Source organism: Pterocles gutturalis, unplaced genomic scaffold, assembly GCF_000699245.1.
Source record: "Pterocles gutturalis isolate BGI_N339 unplaced genomic scaffold, ASM69924v1 scaffold46939, whole genome shotgun sequence".
In the NCBI taxonomy this organism is placed as follows: domain Eukaryota; kingdom Metazoa; phylum Chordata; class Aves; order Pterocliformes; family Pteroclidae; genus Pterocles; species Pterocles gutturalis.
Window position 1 is genome coordinate 7,859 of NW_010134908.1, and position 17,853 is coordinate 25,711.

Here is a 17,853-nt window from a genome sequence, read left to right on the forward strand (position 1 = left end):
GTCTCTTCTTCATACACATGCTTGCTTCCATTAGTGCTGATGGTGGCTATACACACTTACAGGGAATGTTCCCCACTGTGATGTCTTTTAATAAGTTATTGCTTTTCCTTCCACTCTATTTTAAATGTGATAAATATTTCAACATGCCTCCTCTGGATAACTGCAACGGTAAAACAAGTAGTGACCAGTTATTCCTAAAAAAACACTTTGATTTTTCCAGGGTAAGGAAGTTTCAGGTATTTATTAAGACTGCCATGCAAGCTTAACAGCTACCCCTTAAGAGTGAGACTGAGGTGAGGTAGCCCCAAATAAGTTCTTTCACCCATGAAGGGTAGGAATTATGGCTCTGAACTCAGTCCATTCATTGCTGCCAGAGACTGTGGGAGACATCTCCAGACAACATTTAGCTTTGAAACGAGTTCTCAGAGAAAAAGATTGTGAATCCATTTCCAGTAATGGAGAGGTTGTTACAAAATTCAGCCCCTAAGACAAACAAAGATGGTTATTCCTACCTAATCTCAAGAGTTTTGAGCTAATGGACAAGCAGCTACCACTGGAGAACATGCTTGTGACGAAACTTTTCACCTGGAGAATGGGAGTGTCTCAAAGTCACCGAGCAGATGAGAGCTGTGTATGGCACTACAAGGAAGGCAGCCATAGCTATTTTGTGGTTGTTTTTTGTGTGTGTGTGCAACAGGAATTCAGCTGATTTTTCCTCCTCAGACTGCCAAAGCTGCTTGCTTTTGTGCATAAAGGAAATCTATGTGTTCTTCTTCAGAGAGAAACATATTCACACTTGAACATCTGTAGCTTGGGAGCATAAATCATTTTCTAGCCCCAAAATATCAGTTTTTCAGTCATAAATTCTTTATAAATATCTCTGCAAGAGACTCTGTCCCCAGTCAGGTGTCCTACCTTTACTGCATTGTTGAGAAGTCGATCTTTTTCTTCTAACTGTCTATGCTCACTCTTCAGCTCACTGCTTCTCTTTAATAACTTTCGCTTCTCTTCTTCTTTGACTGCAGAACAATAAGATTAAGGATGCAGAAGTTAAGAAAAGGACATATGGTAAAACTCTGCACTTAACCACACAGAGCAGAAGCATATTTTGAATGGTGAGTTTCAGGTTTCATTAGCCTTTTGTCAGCACGTACAGCCAAACAAATCTGGAGTTTCTGTTTACGTGCATGTGTCAATGGCTAGGACACAGGACAACCCTAAAGCTACACTGCACCTTTGAGATTAATTAAAATTAAACCTTGGATGACATATGGTCCTGGAGGTCTCCAAGAAAGAGGCAAATGGTATTTAAGAACAGGTCAGCCACTTGGAATGGCAATAGTTCAGTGACCCTGGCTGAAAAGCACAATCATAACAGTACCAAACATCTGCAAAGCCCCTTTACAAATATGTTCTAATGCCCCAAACAGCTCATTGTAAAAGTGCAACAGGGAACTAAGAAAGAGTAATGGTCTATGCACAGATATACGACATCTGATACTAATGACTGCAATACCAAATAATACCAAAACAATTAGGAGCTGATATTACTGTGGCATCTGAGGCACTAGTCTGGCATCTTGCTACATACCCAGTTACATGGCTCTGCCTAGCCTGACTGTTTCTCTCTGCCTCTCAGACTGATATGATTCTGCCTCAAAATCCCATTTTCAGCCCTGTTCTCAGGAAGGCACCACTTTGATGATAGCCTCCTCCACAGAGTGAACTCCTGAGAGATAAATCTCAGCTTCCTTAAAGAGAGAAGACAGTGAAGGAGCAGACTGAGGGGAAGGGGAAGGGGAAAGAAAGTGACCCAGCCACAGCTTGGGCCCCTCATGGCCCTTTGCTTAATAATGCCATGATACCTGGTAGCATTACAACGGTACTTTAATACTAGTGCCATGAAGGACTCAAATGGCATCACCCGTCATGAGCAGGGAATCCCTTGTCAATAGCTGTGTTAATCCCTACCTGTTTTATGAGTAACATAGGAGTGAACGATAGCCAGAGTTCCAGTCCATGGCACATTGTCATCTTTCTTTAACACCTATAAGCCCAGGAAACAATAAAAAGTTAGAACTCCACAACGACATGCATTAATGTTTTACTTCCTCCAGCCTCACAGCTCTGCAGGACCAGATCTAGGGTCCTTGTCTCAGAATCTGTAAGCTGAAAATAGAGAATAATTTGAGTAGCAGTCTCCATTGGGGCTTACTCTTTTACACACCACTATAAGCAGCACTACCAAACAGTGCTAAAAAGGGGGTTACAAATCCTGTTTCTTGTTGTCATGGCCAGAAGACATTCTTCAGCCCCTGAAAAGCAGATCTCCACACTATCACAAGTGTTGTCTACTGAGCATGGAAGATGTTGTTGGTCCATATGAAAACTTGACTTCACAGATGTAATCCTGGGCTGCTCTGCTCTCTGCAACTGCATGCTAGAACTTCCCCTTGACATTTTCAAAGGAACATAACAGTGATCTCAATGCTAAACACAAAGAAATCTAAGGCACAAAATCTAAGCCTCCACGCTACAATTTAGTGACACTGTACTGCTTTAGTAATTGTTTTCCTGTTCATGCAATCAGCATTATTCACAGCAACTAGACAAATTAGCATTTCTGACATGGCTGTGATCAATAGCTACATGTAACAAACACGATTTAAAGTAAAGGAAGCATTCTTATTACAGCTTTCAGATCCACTGGTGAACAGTGTCTGCTTCTGACACTCTCCCTCATCTATAAGGTTTACTTTACTTGTCTGGCAACCCTACATGCTGGGGGCTTTATAGTAAAGAAGGGGAAAAAAAGGAAATGAAGAGACATTTTAAAAGGACAAACTTAGCAGATGCGATTACAGCAAAGCTAAGACACTCAGTGTATGTTGAAAATTCCAGAAACATATGCTGCAAATTGTACTAAAAACCTCTCAGTATTACTTTAGCTAATGTGGTCCCCTAAGCTGTGACCACAGGATAGATTAGTTTAGCAGTACACGAATTCAAGCTTTCTCCCATTTTCTTTTATTGGTTTGCTATGCTCCACGTAACTTACCTTCTGTTGGCACTTTGGACAGACCCAAGTCCCCTTGGGGGCAGTTTTGAGGGGTGGGTCCAAGCAGTTGAGGTGATATGCTCTGGGACATGTGCCACAGGGCTGCAAGTTAACGCCATGCTTGCAAGCAGTGCAGTGTTCATCGTGGTGGATCTCATTCTACAAGAGATTAGAAGAAGGATGGCTTGGGTCATTGAGAACTTCTTTCTATACAGCATTCAAAGCCACTATTGCAGCAGGCAGGCTCATTCAAACACAAAATCTAATTGTCAAAAGGACCCTCGCCTCTGTAGAAGAAGACAGAAATAATGGTGTATGATAGCAACAAATACAAACAAACAAACAAAAGAGCCAGAAGCAAGTTCCATGAATTGAAAGAGACAGAAAAAAAGAACCCAGATAATCAAACACAGGAGGGAGTTGACTAATATAGCCAGCTTGTGATGTTGAAATTATTTCACTTGTTTTTGATAATGTGTCAGTCCAACACATCTATCACCATGTACGGCTCTATTTTGAAGTGTGGGTCAAAGTCAGTATGTGGATCACTTGTTCCTCAAGTCCAAAGCAGAAGGAAGCAAGCAAGGAAAAGTTTCTGAGGAAAAAGCACAGTTCCATGTTTTATGGCCATTGCCCAGAGCAGCTAGGAAAACAGTATGCTCGAGTACAACCTTTTGCTATGTACCCTCATCTGTGCACTCCTCCAGAGGGCTCCTCTGTTCCTCTGTTCTCTCTTCCACTAATTGTTCTCTGTTCAGAGTCTGACAACCTTTATCCAACAGACTGATTAGTACTTTGTCTGAAGCAATATATAAAATGAACTAAGACTCATCAACAAAGTTACAATGTCATGTAGGAAATTGCTATGCTAATCTGGTGGCAATGTTAATTACTCTTTGTATAATTAAGTGCATTTTAATAAAGGAGATACTGATTTTGAAACTCTCATGGCTTGTGAATCATTGTAAAAAACCTAAAATTTTACAGTGCTTTTCAAGGAAGGAGAATAATAATTTTGTACCTTTGTTAATGCCAAAAGTGTATTTTCATTTTTAGGGACATCAATTATAATTTATATTTCATGATAGTTTTAGTCAGGCTTATATCTTGAATTCTAACTCAGTTCTGTCAAAAAAAAAATCACTCTCCAAAATGTTCCTGTTTTAAAATTACCTGCTCAAAAAGTCTTAACCTCAATGTAAGAGAGATTTAACCTATACAAACCAGCATGGCTACTCATTTTTCTTAAAATTTTCATTAGAGACACAAATCTGGACTAGCAATTTCTCAACAGCAGATTCTACAAAGGGATTAAACTCAAGCCTTGCACACGGAAGTCCAAGAGTTCATTTCTTTGAAATTCTAACTTAGACGGTGAAAGATTCAGTTAAGTGGGAAACGTTTCACACAAGCAGTATGAAAGGCAAAGAGAATACTGCAATTATGTACCTTGATAGGGGCTACAATAATCAGAAGCACTAAATTACGTGGTGATGAGAAAGACACTGATATTACACAAATTTTGCTACACATACCTTCCAGAATGGATCCTCATTTGCTAGCATATGAAAGAAGGGCAGAGAATAGATTAGTGGGAAACACATTGTTGCAGTGAATGCTAGTTCTCAGCTATGGGAGTAATTTTAGTCAAGCTGTGACACTGCAGATCAGGACGTTGCCAAAATTAACACAGGCAAGAAGGAATGCAACAGCAAGCAGTGAAATTAGCGTTTGAGATTTTAAAATTTACATTCCAGGAATCCCATGTCCAAAGGTCTGATGCTAAAAAGTCATAGTATGAGAAGCACACTCTATTTCAAATTTTCAGAAATTTTCGTGCAGAGCTCCTCTCCATATGCCAGTAGTCAGAAAGTCTTTCTTAAGGACTTCAGCCTGCTGGGTGATGAACAGTCTGGCCCTGAACCAGCAAGGCACTTAAGCAGATGCTTAACTTGGAGTATGAAATTGGTGCCACTGACTTACCATACGTTTAGATGTTCAGCTGATTCATGGCCAAAATGGTCAGCTACTTGTGTGACTGAGCTTTATGCTATCTTCAACTCTTTATCATCAAACTACTCCCACCCAAAGCACCAAGATTTTCTGACCTTTTGATGAACTGAGTCTGTAGTGATTGCATCCACAGCCTGATAAGAACAAGAACCATCAGAGCTCACTGGAAAGCAGGCTAAGCCTTTCATAAAAATATTTGTGAAATTCATCGCACTTTAGTCCAAAAAGAAAAAGATAGAAAATTCTAACAGCTTTATGGAAACCGCACAGTGGGTTGTAATTTTTGCTGCTGATTTGTAAGAGGCTGGTGCACACTGTCCCATTGACAAACAGCTGATGGAGAGGCCTTTCTTTGAATTAAAGTGGAGACAACTAAACTGATTATTTCTGTCCTTATGTCCTTCTTCAGCTCCCTCTCTGATCACAAATGTGAATACAGCTGCCCCGGTGCTGGTTTGATCCCACGTATACAGACCAACCTGGGAGCTGCGTCCTGCTGTTACACATTTGTTTTATACCTGATGTGTGCATATGGCTGAAGATACAGACACATTCACACCTCACACACATGTAGTAAAAGGAACATAAGAATGAAGGAACAACTTCACCTAAGTTAGACCAAAAGCTATAAAGCCTGGGGTCCTTTGCTAACAGCATCCAGTGCTGCCACTCACGCACAGAGTGCAAGAACAGGGCAAGCACAGAGTAAATTTTTCTATTCCAGAATTATCCTTCCAGACACTAGCAGTCTATGGACTTCCCTAACATGCAGTTTGCATCTTCAGTTTTATATTTAACAGCCTTAGACAGATCTTTTTTCCATACATTTTACTAATTTTCCCAACAATTGTAGCACCCTTTGGTACTGAGTTCCATAAATAATCACAGACTTATAAAATCTGGAGCTGTCACTTCATATACACAAATACACACACAGAGATCTACCACGATATGACATCGCGATTACTCAGGGGATATAAATGTTACTCAGATAAACAGAGGTTTGATAATTGAAGAGTCTTTCCTACAAATGACACATGTCAGGGGATGTGACCTCATTTCAGGTAAGGCATTTTCAGATAAATGAATCACGATGAATTGACATTTTGCTCAAAATTTGCAAGAATTGTTCTCTTCTGCATTTCTGGAAATGACAGTTTTTTCCTGTATTTCAAAGGGATTTTTTTTAGTTTGTTTATTTCTCTTTTCAGCTCACTTTTACTATAAAGTTTAAAACATTTTAAAATTTGTCCACTTCTGTCTTCTAGTTGCTGAGAAATTAAACTGAAGACAATTTTTTTAAAGGAGCGTTCTATAAGACAGGTGACAGTCAGCTCAGCACTGAAGGTAGACAACTACAGCACTGCAGGGCCAAGCTGCCTGGGAGAGCATCTGCCTTCAGTTCAGAGCTTACATAGCACCTAACACCACAGTGCCCAGTGCATGTAGCTAATAAACCCTACAGAGGTGGGGAGTTCTGCTACAAAGAACTCCAGCTTAAAATTTATAGAATATGCAGAATCCCAGTGCAGATTCCGGATGCTGGGAAAATCAAAGATACAGCACTCAAAGAGGAATTAACAATTAAGGAGAGAGAGTGCTGATTTCCAAGCAGCTCTGAGACAGCCACATCACTAGAGCTCTGTCACTTGCCTACTTCCTTGCAAATAAAATGGGAAACACGTGGCAGAAAGACAGTCAGGCATATCAAACCCTAACTTAAATAAAATCCACTAAGGGGCTAGCAGCATGGCTTGCTAACATCGCCATTCTCTCCTGTTTTTTCCAATGTGTTTACATGGGAAAAACAAATGCTATGATAAGACAAATAATAACTTATAGTTTTAATTTTGAAGATAAAACTAAGCCAGAAACAATGTTCTCTCCACTGGGGCTCACATGAGCATGAGCTCCTGCTAAGAAGCCTGTCATCATAGCTGTTTACCATGTAATAACCTCTCTTGTCCTCTGAGACCCTATGCATTAGAGGCATATGGTAAGTAGGCCAATTGTCTGCATCTTGCACATAAGGTTTTGAAGGCAGAGAGAAGCACCGCTGCCTTTCACTTGGTGATCCTGTAGCACAGGAATTTGAGGCAGGGCTAGAAAGGTGAATCTCAAGCACTACATGACACTTGACAAGTATATCAAGCAAACACTGAAAAAATGTGAGAACTTCACGTCTTAATTGAAATTACCTGTGTAAATGCTCCTAATACTGAAATAATATTTGGCTTAGGAAAAGGCCTGTCTTCCCTTACCTTCAATGCACCACAGGAGGGCCTAAGTTATAAAGGCAGCACAAGGACAAGGATATAATCACGTTTTTTACTGACTTACTCTCCTCTTCTAAAATGGAACTCAAGCTACACACTTTCTCTCGTAAAATACTACGTGGGCCTCATCTGAAGAATTAAACTGTACTCAGTGTTCTCCTTGTTTCATCTCCTACCTCTGAACTCTTTGCCTTTTCCATATGTTGCACGTTTTTCCTGGAATAGGCTTCTTCACATGAGCTAATCATCATCACCCCCAAATGGCTTCTCCAAACTGTTCATTCTCAAGGCTTTTACCATGCAATTTTCAGCATCTTAAGTTCTTATAAATACAAGATTGGAAGGCATCTTCAAGGCCATCAAAGCTAAATTTATGGGTCCAGCTCTTGGAATCAGAAAAATTATGTGGTTTTCAGCTGTTGTTTTTAAAGCAAAAAGTATGGTAAACTTCTAGACCTTGAGGATGGACAGCAGTTTCTTAGAACTCATGAAAAGAGGTAAACAAAAAGCCCAGAATAGTAATTATTTTTCAAATCCTAATTTTTCAATATATATTTTTAAGCACTTGGTGTTGGCAACACTGCATTCTTCAATCAGTCCTCTCACTGCATGGTGCTTACAATACTAGAGATCAGATTTTCCACTGATTGCAGAGACTTTGGATCCATTTCCACAGTTTTAACCTTTAGCTTTATCCTTCAATTGTTTTTGCAGGAAAACCATCTATTTTCACTGCACACTAAACAGTGCAGGGACTTTACACAACGTAATGTCCTATGGTACCCTAGCAGCAATCCATATGAAATCCTACTAATAAATATTTAACATGTCATTAGAATAGTAGTATATTCATTTAAAAATATGCTTACCTCTTGTTGAAAGGAACAACGGGTTATTCAAATAATTTGATGCAAGGCGTTTCCGCTACAAGGGAAAATAAACAAACCACAGTGTCACTGAAAAGTGCTCTGGTTCTGTCTTACTACTTCATATTAACAGTCTCCATGAGCTTCTTCCCTCATACATAGCCAGCTGTCCAGAAGCTGGGTCTGTGACTTAGAATATTCATTGCTAACCCCTGAGACAGTCATACAAACAGTTGCATGATTTACCTTTCTAACAAGTTCTTCATAGAGCAGTTAGATTTTATTAAGAAGAGAGAAATGCAAACTGCAGGTGTTATTGATTGAGTTGCTGGATGTGTTGCAGAGGTTGGTAAGAGCAAGGCAACAGCAACAGTAACTCCAAACCTAGCAAATAAACAATATCCACAAAGGAAAAACTGCATAATAAATTGCTGCTCTGAGATGACATCTTTATTTGCATATATAGAAATCGTGATGGACTTCCCACCTGCAGAAAAGCGTCCCGACCTTCTGCGACACTTGACTACAATTTGTAGGAACATACTTTGTTTGCAATGTACTAGGGCCTAAGCAAAATATTTCTCTTTCAGAAGTTAATGTGTATGACCTCTAGGAGCTGGCAGCGATTTCAGTCTCCTAAGGTCAGCACAGACTTTCAAACTTGGAAACACAGACCACTGGAAACCAGACTGAGATGTTTAACTAATTTAATGCAGCCCATCACCAGCTTGTCAGATGGTAAAAGCTGTTGGTCAATAGCAAGCTGGGCTTCATTAACAGTCTATATAACTCCTAATTGTTTCTGTGAGCCATCCAAGACTTGTACAGCAGGACTAGAAACAGTACTGTTTTCCTACATTAGATGTTGTTAGACTCTGCTTGGAAGAAAATTAGAGGGTTTTTGCTAATAAATGATTTATTCTGTGGTGAGTAAACTATTCTCTTATACACGGGTGCCTGCCAGTCTGTTAATGAATTTTGAATAGCTGTTTCTTCCTTCAAAAAATACCCAGCCTGAAACTTAACCCTTTCCTATGCAAAAAAAAAAAAAAAAAAAAAAGGGGGGGGGGGGGGGATGAAAAAAAAAAAGTTACTGAGGGTGGGAAAACAGAATGTTATCTAGTTTTTTTTAAAGAAAAAAGCTTTGAAAAGAAAAAGCACAACATTCAAGTGAAGACATAAGACTGTGATCACATTTTTGTAATCAAGGAAGTTAGCATTACCACTACAGACGCTGAGCTCCTGCCGTTTTGAGGGTGTTGGCAAATAAAGAGTCTAATTTATATGCAATTTCAATTTAAACAATCATGAATTAAAGATCATTCAGTAGACTAACTGTAAATTAAACTGCACCAAAATGCCTGAAATGCCACAAAATACCTCAACTCACTGATTAGCAAATCAATCTGAACAGCTAATTGATCAGAGAAAAACCATCTGCCTCCATTTTAGCTGAATGGCATTCCCCATGGTCAGTACTTAATGACAACTCCTAATGAGGACACAGCTGATCAGCCACAGGAGCCTTTCACAGACATTTCTTTCTCTCTGCCATCTTTCACTTCAGGATATGCTTTTGAGAATAGATATAATGAGAAGTATGAACTAGGAGTGCAGCAGATGTCCTCCATCACCTCCTCCATTCAAAAATTAAGTTTCTTGAAAACACTGATCAGACTACTAGCACAAAACTCTGCTGCAAGTATTTTAATAAACTCATCAGGACAAAAAAGTCTAAGAGAAGACACTACAAATTTAATGCTAGCAAGACTAAGGTTCCTACTGGGCTAAATACTGGATACATGGACATCAGTATTTGCTCTGAAGAGGTTGCTAGAGAAATGTTGAGTTCTGAAGAACTAAAGTGCTCAGAGCTGCTCTGGAGTATAAAAATCTTCACTACTTTCAAAAAAAGAATGATCAAGCCACTAAGCAGCTTGACTACAGTGGTGAGTTTCTTTTTAGCCTCATCTGTCTGCTGGATGTCAACAAACACAGAAATCTGAAATGTTGACATACCAAAAATTCTGCATTGCTTGTACCTAAAGAAAAATCACTTTCTTTAGGCTTAAAGAGCCCAAAACATGGAGAAATCTTGCTTGAATGGAGAGCTGGCTGCAAATCCGTTTCATTGCTGTAGGACGTTCAAATAGTAACCCCAAACTGTGGTAAAATTTTAAAGGTGGAATTTTAATATTCTAAATAAATTAATAAATACCAGTGCAGAAACAAAGAAAAAAACAATTTCAGAAAAACTTAAGTCTATATTTATATGTTGCTTTTACACCAAGTTTGCAATCCAATGTTATGTAGGACCAAATTTTGTTACTGCCATAAATGTAACAGCATACAGGTAACAGACAACAGAGATTATCCAGAGCATTTCATTTTTAATTATGCATTATTATATTTATTATGCAGGCTTCCACACCCTCTGCAGTGCACACTGATTTTTAAACCAACACATCTCTTTTATGAATATCACTAATAAAAAAAAGCAAAGTTCTCTATTTATTATTTGGCACACAGGAAATGCAAAATAGCAATGCAAATTTGAACATAATACAGCCCTTCTGCTCTTCAGTTCTGTCCTAAAGGGACCATCCACGTGGGTAAAAGAGCAATTAGGTCCCACATAAATTTAGTCCTTTGGCCTTTATTAAAATGAAGACAAATTCGAGTTTGAAGCAAGTGATGTTGTGGGGTGAAAACCTGTCGCTTAGCTACTGAGCTACTTTTCTTTCTTTACTACATCAATATCTCTTTACAAGTAAATGTGTGGTTCTGCATTCATATATACTTTTGTAATAAGAAACACTTAAACCTTTTATTGACATGAAATAGAACCGTGGTAAAAAAAGTGAATTATAAAGTACCTCTGTTTCCAAGAGTCCACTGTAGGCTGGATTTGCTGTGCTTCTTCTCTTTCTTTCCTGACGCTTGCTCTGGATTTCTGTAACCATGGAAAGAAACATGAATTGTGTGTTTCTCACTCATCAGGGAAAAATGCAGATCTAACTTGTTAAACAAGACGCTCTTACCCTCAACCCCTTGGGCTTTGTGTTCAGTTTCAGTTTCTAAAGTATAATTGGGTTGCATCAGCATTGATATTTGCTGCAGTTCAAGGTTTGACATTAATAAGCTTTTCCTTGTAAGAGTCAGGACATAGGCATTTTTTTTTTTTCCCTCCTCCAAGGTGGACTTCTGCTGCCCTACAAGATTTTTTTTATGAACCCTTCAGACACATATTCAGCAAGAATCAACAGAGAGCTTTCAAAATACTATTAACAAAGATGAAGCATTTAAAGCAGTTAGGTCTTGTAATTCATAACAGATGAAAGTGTAGAAATCCTTTTAAATTTCATTTACATTACTTTTCCTCTGCAGAGGTTAGAAAAAGCACAGTCAGAACGGCATGGCTAGATTCAGTTCTAACCAGGGCGTGAAGATTTATCCATTCAAAAATACACAACTGCAGGATCCTGAGCATGCAAATTGTTGTTATGAGCCGTACACGTGTTTGTGTCACTGGAAACAGCAGCACAAATACAGGCTTATTGCATTGCAGTCCTGTTTGAAAAAGGGTGAAACACAAGAGAACTCCCTTCCACCAAATGGTAACACCTATTCAAGATGGTAGTTTTTGAGGAAAGCATTTATCAACAATTTGTCACATGCATACTTCTGTAAACACACACAGAAAGAGGATTCCTGGCCCACTGAAATCCGCAGATTTAATGCTACTTCTATCTGAGCTAGGATTTCATTTCCATTATATGGAATTTCTTTTTCCAGCTCTTGACATAAGTTTAGAATGGTGAGATTATGATAACCATGTATTTTAGAGACTACTTTTTATTTTGATAATTAAGTAAGAGCAGACCTGCTTTAGCAAGGAGAGCCACCCAGTATCCATCTCATGACATCAAGCGTGCAGAGCTGGGCTGATACTCTGTTCTAAAATGTTTCTTATGTGAATATCGTAAGGCAAAGTTTAGTCTCTGCACTGAGGTGCCAGAAGGATGTTGTTAGTCTAAATGCACCGACAATGGTGATACCTCCATTCTGTCTTGCTCTAAGTAAATCTCTCAGAACAAGAGGAACTGGCAGGAACACTAGCCCTTCAGCCCAGAGGACCAGGAGCACACCAAACAGAAATTCAGGACACCATCTGGTTCTGCAGAAGTTCTGGCATCTTTCATCAATGTCTGAGCTAAAGACGTCTATCTCAGAACATCCTCAGTGACAGAAAATGGCCTTCAGGATACTGAGCACTATCTCCTATTTGCAATCCAACAGTAAGATACAGTCCAGCTTTCAGGATGTTTACAATACATGGCAATAGGTTTCCCAGCACATTGTTCTGGTTTCCAGGCACCCTTTCCAGAGGTTGATCACTTCCCCACAGAATAAAAGGGGCCGCATACCACTCTAAGTGTTACTAAAGTAAATGGTGTTAGTATTGTCGGTCATGTCTTGTCCCTAGAGACAAGGCCAACACTCTGCATGGATTTTGTACTGCCCTCAGTTCCAAGATATTGATTCAAAACTTTTCATTCATGAAGGACTATTGGCTAAGCTGCCACTCTTGGAGTGATAGATGTATCAGAAGGAAACTAGATAGACAAGAAAAACAGAAGAGCAACTACTTGCATATTCTGGCTGGGTTTTCCCACTGGCACAGGAACATGTCACCTCTCATGCTCAGAAGATGTCTCCTCCTAGGGCAATTCAAAGAGTAGGGGTAGGTCTGTATTCACAGTCTGACATGAGCTAGACATACGCTGCCATGTGACTCGGGAGCTATACAGAATCTCACTACCAAGAAATGTGTGATCCGAGGCTGCACCAAGACATGAGATAAACACCACGGCTGCAACCACTGCCAGCATCTTGTTAACATCCTTGGTGCTACGCAGACTGCAATCCGGAGGATCTTGTAGGGGTAAAAGTTCTGTCCCACTGTGAAAGTATTTCCTATGAAATGCTATGGCTATGCTGAAATCTCCATACTGAAGCTTCCAAACCCTTTGGCATCCTCTGGAGAGAACTGGGCTTCAGCAGCAGGCTAAGTGCTGGACACGGATCCAGTAGCCTGCCACAGAGCCACTAGAAGAGAGATGGTTGTTCTTGATGTCAGCATCAGTGCGTATCAGTGGAATGCTCTCAAGGCCAAAAGGTGCCAGAGACGTCACAAAAGAGGAATCACGTGCCTTGACGCTGGCAAAGTGGACACCCATGGACTTTGGTCTCAACAGTGTGAGCTGGAGCTGTGGTTCTTTCAGCCAGGCTACGTGGCCAGCGAACCCAGGGCTGGCAGCATCTCAGCACCCTTGTGGCAGGGTAGGGAAAAAGCTGGAGTTAGGGCAGCCCAGGCTTAGTCTTTTTCACAGGTTGTCACAAGGATACAAGATTGTGACATTTCACTGGCCCAGAAACAGAAACAAAGAATTTAACACGGCAGAGGTTTCTGTGTCCCAGGGTCCATAACTGGGCCAAGTGTCTTCACAACAGGACTGTGATGGATCTGTAGCTCTCTGCCCTTTTGGGTCCCAAGCTTAAGAGAGAATTTCTTTGGTACATGCTCTCACCAAGGCAACAGAAATATTTGATGGAGTCTGAATCACACATGTGGTAGCTACCTGGAACGCATCTTTGGAAGAGGCATCACTATGGTACAGAGATAAAAGCTGGCTGGGGGGAAAAGTAATAGCAGTGGGAATAGATGGAAATAAAGAGAGAGAGAGAGAGAGTAATGAACTGAAACAGCTCTCCATGTATTCCACCCTATGTAGCCATCAGGGAGGGAGAGAACAATGCCAGCACTTTATTTATGGAAACTGTGAACAAAAAATATCCATGCTTGTGATATAAGGACTATATACACCTAAGAGCGTATCTGTAAATAATCACACCAAGATAGAACAGAAGCTTACGCTGGTATACTATCTTTTGTTACTCATTACTTCTGCTAAAAAGTATTGTGTATGTTTCAAAACAGGGCTTAAGAAAGTAAAAATAAATTATTTAACTGATTAAAACATTCCTGTAACCTATATGGAAATATTTCAGTGGTTTTATTTTGCTACGGTAAAATAAGATGTGCATTTTTAGAATGACCTGAACTGAAGAATTCTTTTAAAGTTTTCTTTCTATCTACTTGTTTGGGTTTTTTTTACACAATGGTAATGCTAAAAGGTGTTCTAATAGATAAGAGAAAGAGATTTAATGTTACAACCGTGCACTGCATCACAGACTTGGGCTTTCTTATTCCTTAGTTAATTAATTTAAAAAATATAACCCAAACAGAAAAAAAACAAAAAACAAAACAAAAAAAACCCCCTCTAAACTATAATATGTTTGACAGAGATTAATAAATTTGAAGACAGCTTTATGTTGGAGGCAAAGCTTCAATGAGCTGCTGCCTTCATCAGTAAACACTCTGTATGGTCATTCTATGAGGCCCATAATGACAATTTGTCTTCAGTGAAAGCTGTACCTTGCAGAATGTCAGTCAGTGGAGCAGCTGTGTTCGTTTACTGGTAAAGGCCTCGAAAGATGCCTCACACTCAGGCTCTGCAGAATGGAGCTCTTTTCCCAGTAAGGGGAAAGATGCTCCTCTGGACGTTAGGTGGAAAGGCTGATAGAAAAATCCATCTAGAAGTGGATCATAGCCCTTCAGCCCAACATTAATGAATAAAATGAAGAAAAGCAGTAACACTGTGAATTAATGATACTGAGTGAATAAGCTTTTAATGACCCAATCTTGATACAGTTTAATTCAAAAAATTTGGAACTGAGAAATACATTAGAAGTACTGAAATAAACTGAACTGTGTAATGACCACTGCTTCCTGATAAATAGCAATGGCTGATAACCGTAAAAATGACACAGCACTAAAATAAGAAACTTTAGCACGTGAAAGCTAAAAGGGTATTTTTGACAGTTGTAATCACCAATACTCATGAAGAAATATCCTTTCCATAGTAAATAGCTCTTGGTGGGAGCCATTTATTTGAAGCTAGTAGGAATATAAAAAGTGAATTTGTCTGAAAAAATTGATTCTGCAGGATTAGTATTGCAGCAGTTAGGTTCAAAATGTGTGTCTCTGTACTTACTGTAGAACAAACAGAGCAGAGTAGTACTTGGCATTTTGAACCAAGCATTAAATCCACACAAACAATTTATTAGTTCCAATAAAATCAAAGGGTAAAGAATTATTCAAAGTTAAGTTCTCTCTGTTTTAAGCATAATTTGCACTTCAGCATAATTTCAAATGTTGTCCTATTTTCCTTAGAAAAAGAAAACAAGAAGCAGTCATCATTTGCACTTTTTGGATTATACATCTTCTCCCAAAATTGCTGTAGCTTTTTAATTTCCATTTCAATCCATCACCATTAAGGGATTAAAAAGGCCGATGGCTTAAAGTTTCTTTAAACTGCTTTCAAATTCTCAGTCACTGGGACATTAAATGATTTTCTAAAATGCAGATTTAAAGCAGAAAGACACTGAAAAAAGGCAAGACCCACAGAAAACCTGACGCATATATTGAGGAGACCTTACTATTAAGATGGTCTTTTCTACGTAACTCACGACCTCTCTTAAAACCGAGAAACAGAAGCACTGGGAACCTCACAAAAAAGAAATAAAGCTGTAAACCAGTAGATACCTCTTGAGTCAGCAAGGTATTTAAGCATGTGCCTAACTCTAAAGCACATAAAACTTAAACTCAATGCACTGGAAATTCCTAAATATTTTGCTGACAATGGTCCATGGGATGGGTAGTAAAGGTCAATTAACATTAACATTTTTTGTGATCAAGAATCATTGTCAGCTGATACAGATAGCAGATTTTCTCCTTATACTGGTGGAGCCACACCAACTTACGTTAGCTGAGAACGTAATGAAAACACATCAAGCTATAGACTTTTTATTAAAAATAGTTGTATCTTCTCTGCCCATGAGAGCTAACCCATTGTGCCAAGAAACCCCCAACTCATCTCACATCTGTTTTCAGAAAGACAAAGCTGAGGCAAAGAAGGGCACAAATCTGCTCTTACAGATAAATATACCTCAAAAAAAAAAGGTATTTTTGAAAGGTTGTAAAAGTAAACTGAACACTGCATTTAGTTTATGTGCAATATTTGCTTGAACCCATATTCAGAAGCCTAGGAAGGCGTGCTAGCAGCTCTCACACAAAAGCAGGATCAGACTTGGAAGCTTGGTTTGGTTTCTTTTGTTTGCTACATGAGGGGAAACGGAGGGAAGGAAGTCTTCATGAGAGGTAGTTTCTAATTTGCTTAAAATCTTATAAAACAAATGCCAGATTTTCACCACTATTTTGCACATTATTCTGTGGAACTCTAGAGATGATAGATGATTAACTCAAAAAAATGAAAGTCCATCTCACATGGGAAAGAGGGGAGGGCATCCTTGCTACAGAAGATCAGAGTAAACGTCTTTGAACCTCGCTCATTCTTCGACCAGATCGGTGCTGGTCAGAGCCTTTGTAGGCTTTTTGCTTCACTATCAATCATCCTCCAGTTGTTAACATCCTTTAAAGGACCATGATGACCGAGTGAGTGCAAATGCCAGCTTATGCCAAGCCTCCTGGTGCTGGCTGCGGGGCCAGTTCTCCTGCCCCTTGAGCTGTGCAGAGGGATGGGAGGCAGAGCAAAGTAAGGTCACCCATTATTTTGAGGCTGAAGAGCACAACTGTGCATAGTTTCATATTTCACCTGATTTTTCATTGCCCTTTAGAGGACAGTATCACCAGTTCCTCTTGTTTGCAGTGCAGCCAAGAGAAAACATTTCACTCAAAAACTGAACTGTAAAACAACATATGCTATCTTACCTTCCAAATGTTCTGTTGTGACCAGTCCTAATGCTACCATGAAGGCAATTTTCTAAGGAAAAAATAAACAGGGGTTAGATTTTCTACTACAACAATCATGGCAGAAGTAAGCAAATAAATAAATAAACCTAGCATTGACAGAATAAACCCAGTGAAGGTCTTTAGAAATGTATCTTATTTGAATGCATAGTAATACGAAGAACTTTAATTGAAGATTTACTTCAGATATGCCTGGTCAGTCACGTTCTACTTGTAGGACTATAAGAACTTCAGCAGCTCAGAGATTTATGAAGCCAATGCTGTATGACTACTGATTTTATACAGTGCATGATCAAAATTCAGTTAATTAAATCAATTCAATTTCATATTGATAGCTGCTTTGGTACTCCACTCTTTAGAGAAGTAATTGTGTATTATTACTACTATCTGGACATGGCACTGCTTTTATTGGATACAAGCAAGCCGTATGAAGTAAAACAAGATATGATACACTTTCACTGAACTTTACAACACTGAACAAGACATCTGAAGTATACTGAAATCTCCCTCACCCCAAAAAAAGCTTTCAGGAATTTCTCTTCCCAAGTTACAAAAAGAATATCACATGCATGAATTATGAAGAGATACACTGATCCAATATTTTTGCTTAATGGGGAGTGAACAAACATCTCCCACTGACACTGATAAACTCATTTTGGAAGGAGGAATCTGATCTAAAATACTACTCAGAATTATTTTACCCTATATATGCACAAAACACATCTGCGTACTAACAAAATTATAATA

At 39.2% G+C, this 17,853-nt stretch overlaps 1 protein-coding gene across 1 annotated transcript in view; it reads right to left on the reverse strand.

The window, feature by feature from the left end:
* PHF21B (PHD finger protein 21B) overlaps positions 1-17,119 on the reverse strand; it is a gene marked incomplete at its 5' end in the record, with an annotated part of 18,745 nt that extends 1,626 nt beyond the window's left edge. Inside the window, 7 exons of the mRNA XM_010081723.1 lie at positions 916-1,019; positions 1,972-2,047; positions 3,059-3,217; positions 4,594-4,616; positions 8,217-8,271; positions 11,090-11,166; positions 17,068-17,119. Coding sequence (XP_010080025.1) covers positions 916-1,019; positions 1,972-2,047; positions 3,059-3,217; positions 4,594-4,616; positions 8,217-8,271; positions 11,090-11,166; positions 17,068-17,119 — 546 coding nt within the window. The remainder of the gene's footprint in view (positions 1-915; positions 1,020-1,971; positions 2,048-3,058; positions 3,218-4,593; positions 4,617-8,216; positions 8,272-11,089; positions 11,167-17,067) is intronic.
* Positions 17,120-17,853: the final 734 nt, after the last annotated feature.